General features: G+C 40.9%; 1 protein-coding gene across 1 annotated transcript in view; it reads right to left on the bottom strand.

Annotated features, from left to right (window-relative positions):
* Window positions 1–1,249: 1,249 nt before the first annotated feature.
* The window catches only part of TRMO (tRNA methyltransferase O), a 13,058-nt gene continuing 8,307 nt past the window's right edge, over window positions 1,250–6,000 (bottom strand). The window contains exons 4-5 of the mRNA XM_083179635.1: window positions 4,146–4,694; window positions 1,250–2,426 (exon numbers count right to left, since the gene is read on the bottom strand). Coding sequence (XP_083035761.1) covers window positions 2,182–2,426; window positions 4,146–4,694 — 794 coding nt within the window. The 3' untranslated portion in view covers window positions 1,250–2,181. The remainder of the gene's footprint in view (window positions 2,427–4,145; window positions 4,695–6,000) is intronic.

Below are 6,000 nucleotides of genomic sequence, written 5' to 3'. Positions count from 1 at the left end.
CAAATACCCAACTTCCCGAATATCTAAGCATCCGAATGCACCCAAACGACTGAGCGCCCCAACTCCCAAATACCTGAATGCGCGAAGACCCAAAACCTGATCCCACAGATCTTTAGCTGTATCTTCTGATCTTCCCTGCAGGCAAGTTCAAAAGATCCAGCTTAATATCCGAGCGAATGGATTGCGAACGATTTTCAGTAAGAATCAGCCAAAAAAATAAAAAAATAAACTGCTGTAGTGTGTACAAATTGCGCTAACTAAGGTTAGCGCAATTTGCCTAAAATGTAATACTTGTTTCCAAATTGATCAATAAAAAAAAAAAAAAAACACAAAAAAAAACATTTTAACCTTGGGGTGCCGTGTTTTTTTAATTTATATTCTAGGGTGCAGTGATTCAAGTTTAGGAACCACTGCTATACTGTAAGTATTTACATTTCTAAAAATCTTTTGCTATCACCACCATCTAGTGGGCATTTTGGCAATATGACCCAAAGCTTTGTGTAGAAGACAGACAAAATTCTGTTTCAATAAATCATTTTGATGATCCTTTAACCATCAATACTTCTCACTCTGTATACGGTAACTTTTTATTTTAAGGGGGTAAAGGGTAATATACAATTTGTACATTAATTCTATGTTTTGTGTGGAATAATCTCCTTATGTGATTCCAAAGGTAGTATCTGGCAGTGTGATGCTGGGCAGGGACAACATAACCTGGTGCAACACTTCCAGCCTATTGATATGGCTTCTTACAAGGTTTACATGTAAAAAGCCATATCAAGGGAGTTTGGGATTGTTGCTGGAAGAATAAAAACAGAGTGATTGTCCATATCCTATTAGCCCTAATGTATTTTCATCCAATAAAAATGGCTGGATATTACAATTAATGACCGTCCGTTTTAATGGACCTGCAATCTGGTGAAAACACACGGGATCAAGGATTAGTCCCCTATCTCATGTTTTCACCCATCCGTGTTATGTGCCTTAGGCACGCTAAGCAGAATACCCCAACAGTGAGTATTGGGGCTATGGGACACTGGCATCTGCAGTAATATGGTAGCCGATGCTGAACCTTTTAGCAGCGGTAAAGTACAGATGCTAACAGGATAGTGTCCCTAGTCTTATGGAATTTGAATGGCATCAATGGCTCAGGATTATCTTTTTTTTATCATCAGGTTAAGAAATTTTAAAGTATAAGAGTAAACCATTATAATAAATAATACATTTATACAAAGCAATACAACAGAAATAGATGAAATATTTTATTATTAAAAATATGAAACATTTTTTGCATAAAACTTACTTTACTCTGTCTAATCTGCTTTCTGGTTTACGCGATTCAGAGGGGGGTATTCAATCCCGGGTCGCCACTATCAGTACGTCCTGACAGCCGTGGCCCTGGCCCGTTTTCCTTTTTCTCGCCTGCATACCGGCAGGCGGGATTCAATGTCCCGCCTGCCAATTGGCAAAAAGGGGGCATGTCCATGTAAATGACCGTAGATTGTCGAGATACAGCCGTGATCGCAACAATTCATGGCCGTTCTCGGCAAACTTTTAAAGTTGGGCCCGTTCAGACGATCTGCCTCTTCAATGCTGTCGGGAAAGACAGCATTGAATAGGTGCCAGTCGCTATTTCCCCCATCAGAAATAGCGGCAGGGATTGAATATCTTCCAGAATCGCTTTCATGTGTTATTCCTGATAAAATTCACTGCAATATAGTGGCTTGCCAACCTGAACCCATAACCGGAGTCACAACCTTCCATACTTGAAAAACAATGGTGAAAGTATGTATTTAAAAAAAATCTAGGCCATTATTTAACTACAGATTAATATGTATTAAATAGGGTGAATATTAATTCTTAGATTCAGGGGGTATTCAATCTGGGGGTCACGGCTGTTGAGCTTGCTCTACAGACGTGACCCTGTCCCATTCTCATTCTGCTTGACCGAGAACACACAGGCAGGATTCAAAGTGGGACGAGAAGAGGCCGTGGCCGCGAGTTGTGGCCGGGAAGAGGCAAGCTGCAGCCGGCAGCTCGTCTCTTTCCAGCCGTTCTCGGCAGAACGAGCCCGACTGCTTGTGAAGTCGGGCTCGTTCTGCCGAGCTACCCTGCCGAGCTACCCTGTTCAATGCTGTCGGGGAAGACAGCATTGAATAGGGCCCGGCTGCCATCTCCCCCTTAGGAGATGGTCGCCGGTGATTGAATACTCCCCTCAGGCTGCCCTACAACAGGTTGTATTCGAAGTACTTCGGCAAATCCATCACCAAACCAGCAAGTGATGTGAATAGTATCAAGGCTAAAGTAAAAAAGACGGTCCAGGCACTGGTTTCTTCGGTAAACTGATCGGGGGTCAGCGGACAGCACATTACTTATTGCACATTTTGCTTCTTCAAAAGACTGAAAGTAGCGGTATGATGGTCCTCCTGAGGAAACAAAACACAGTGTAATGCTATAGCTGCAATAATAGTCATACAGTACCTCAAATGTTGTTCATATATTCTGTAGTCTGTATGCATTAAATATACTCTGTGTTGTTGGTGGGTTTGTATTGTAACTGAATCAAATATACATAGTGCAAAGAAATGGTAAATGTATATAGACACTATTTTCTGTTGGACACATTTTTGCAAAAAAATTGAAATGTTTATAATAGAGAACTTCATGGGCTCTTCTCTCAGTCAGCCCAGACAATGATATGCCTATTTTTTTCAGCAAGTCAACTTCTTGCTACCCGTTTAGGCTGTAAAAATCTCATTATCAAGCTTATTAATTTGTAATTTATAACACATGTAGAAGGAACACTGACGATGACATGGTCTACAACCAATACATTTTGGTTTTGATCAGCTCAAACATCTCACTCAAGCATTGTTTATACGCACATTTTATTTTATTATATAGCAATTCAGCAAGAAAAAAAAATCATATTATGATCAAGTCTTCCACCGTTCATGGAAATGTTTAATTGGATATGCTGTATGTCCAATGGGACAATTCCACAGCAGACACAGCGTTATTAAATGCAGCATGTAAAGGCACATTGTGCTGTCATACAGTGTTTAGTGTAGTATCTTTACATGACATTGCCGCGTTGCAGGATGACACCATCATTTTGGTGTGCACCCAGGTTTAGGGGGTATTCAATCCCGTGTCACGACTGCCGATCCGGCTCAACAGCCGTGACCCTGGTCCATTTTCATTTTGTTCGACTGCAGATTACCAGGCACAATTCAATGACCCGCCTGCCGATCTTCGAAAGTGTGACGTGTCTGCGCAACCAGCAGTGAATTGTCGAGATTCGGCTGCAATCGCGATAATTCACGGCCGAAATAGACAAAACGGGGCCGACTGCTTTTAAAATTGGGCCCATTCTGTCGATCTACCCTTTTTGAAAAGAAAATCCAAATGTTGAGAGTACTTTGACCAATACATGTGTTCATAGTACATTACTAATGCTAACAATGGTGTATCTCTTCATTTTTGTTCATTAACATTTTAATTGGTGACAACTGATATTTAACTAATAAAGGGGAAAGTTAATGTGGAAATCTTCAACAGCCAAAATGCACCAATGGCTTGAACAGCAACACAAAACACCTTAGACCAGTGGTTCTCAAACTCGCTCCACACAGTTCACAGGTCACCCGGCAGGTGCATATGTGCATTCATTACTCATTGACACATTTTAAAAGAGCCACAGGTGGAGCTACTTATTTAACTCGATTCTGTGAGGAGACCTGCAAAACATGTACTGTGTGGGGTCCTGAGGACCAACTTTGAGAACCTGTGCCTTAGACATTTACTCCTGGGTTTTTTGTTTTCCTGCACATGCATATTATGACCCCATATGTTAGTGACAAATTACTTTTATTTAACTATTATTTAGATATTAAACATTATAAAAATTAGATTATCCAATGCCAATTGTAAACAGTTAGCAAATCGGATTTTTGGCCCCCAGAATATTTCCAACATTAGTATGCGAGTATTCTAAATAGTACTTTCTGCATGCAACTATTGCTGCATACTTCAGTATAGGAGTGAACCTATTTTCCTACACTTTCTATATTTTTGTAACTCTGCAAACACTCGGGAGATAATGGGTACTATGGAGTAATTTAAAACACAAACACACACCCTACCTGAGTCACATGGTGATTTAAATTGTCTCAACTCCATTTCTGAATCAGGGGTAAACCTGACTTTTAAGCTTGGAACAGGGGAGTCTTTCACCCAGTTTGGGACACAACTCTGGCTGCTGTTTTCATTTAAGCCTGTCACCTCTTGGCAAATTAAATCTGACTTCTGCCTTAGTGCCTTTAAACCATCTCTAGACTGACTGAAAGAGCATGTGCCTTCAACAAGAACAGATGGTCCAGCAACAGTATCCAAAGTCACAGTCTGACTTTTGTCATTTACTATTTCTTCTTGAATATCAGATATCTCGTGTTTATTTGCAGAATTTTCTTCAGGGTTAGGGAAACATGTAACATAATTCTGGGGAATTCTTTCTGACCCTGATCTATCAAAAACAGCATCTTCACTTTCTTGGTGCTGCATCCTCCTTTCTTGCTGCTCCTCCCCACATGAATGCACAGGTTGTGGTGAATCATATTCAGCGATATAAGGTTTTATATCAATAACTGGAGTTCCTTGTATCATATCAATTCCAGACAGATAGAGAGTACCACCTGTAAAACAAAAATGTGCATGTATTAAAATAATTAGCTGATATAGTACTTGCCAAAAATATCTGTGATTAATATTGTAATGTACGCCAAACTAACTAATACCCCGTACACACAGTGCAATACAATGGCGCCATGTACATATTTAATTTAGAGTGATCTGTACTACAGTATATAGTCTTGCTCGCAGAGTCTATATTTCTATTTGATTTAAATGCCACGGGGCCACGCATCAGGATCTAATGTGGCTGAAAACCGGTCAATTTTGATTAGATTTTGACTATATAAGCAAAACCGAACAGAAAGTTAGTCAAAATTTTAAGGAGCTTAAGACCCAATACAGACTTTTATGGTAGTATATTTGCAAAGATTAATTACCCACACATTTTACCTATAAGATGTTGACCTTCATTCACAGTATACAGCAAATGTTTGCATCTGCACCACATTGGACATTAGGTGAATATGTGTGCCACATATGCAAGTTTGATGAGTAGAGACACATCTGTATAATCCTTTCCATTCCTATTTTCCATAGAGCTTTCCCATGGCATTAAGGTCCATACGCACTGGGCGATTATGCCCAGTGTGTATGGACAGCAATGATCACATTCATCGCTGTGGGGAAAGCCGCTCAGTACATACATACTGAGTGTCTTTCCCCCGGCCCGGCGCCGACGGAGGGGGGAGGACGGTGTTGCACAGCGGAGCGCTATGCAAAGCCGTCCTGAAAGCTGCTCATCTGCTGGTATAACGAGCAGATGAATGGCTTTCCTGGCGATGTTGCGGGAGCGAGCAGCAGAGCTCACCGCCGGGGCAAACACACTGGGCGGCTTTGAGCTGAAAGCCGCTCAAACCTGCTGGTTTGAGCGACTTTCAGGTCAAAGTCGCCCAGTGTGTATGGGCCTTTAGAACCAGCACACAATGCATGTCCACTCACATTGTAAGAGAACCAAAGGCTCTAACATTGAAAGGTTAAAATATGCAAATGGGGGTTAAAGCATTCCATTTGTGTGACAGATTTTGCATCTGAGCAATGCTCAAGCGCACTGATGAATTGATTCACCATCAGTCGCAGCATCAACTCCATGTAACTCTCTTAATACAGTATATGGCTAATGTGGCTGCAGTGCTCTGAAAAAGAATATAATGATAGAATATGCCAACAACTCTTTTTTTTTTTTTATCAAACACTTTATGTCTCCTTCTAGTCTCCACCCTGAACCACCCATGGATCACAGAAGTGGCCTCAATTAATAACAATGTGCTCAGTTGCGTGCTTTAGCACACACTTTGGTTCCCATGTGCA

The sequence above is a fragment of the Crinia signifera genome, chromosome 1, assembly GCF_055691185.1.
Source record: "Crinia signifera chromosome 1, ASM5569118v1, whole genome shotgun sequence".
NCBI classification, from domain to species: Eukaryota; Metazoa; Chordata; class Amphibia; order Anura; family Myobatrachidae; genus Crinia; species Crinia signifera.
This window is presented reverse-complemented; position numbering and strand designations above follow the sequence as displayed.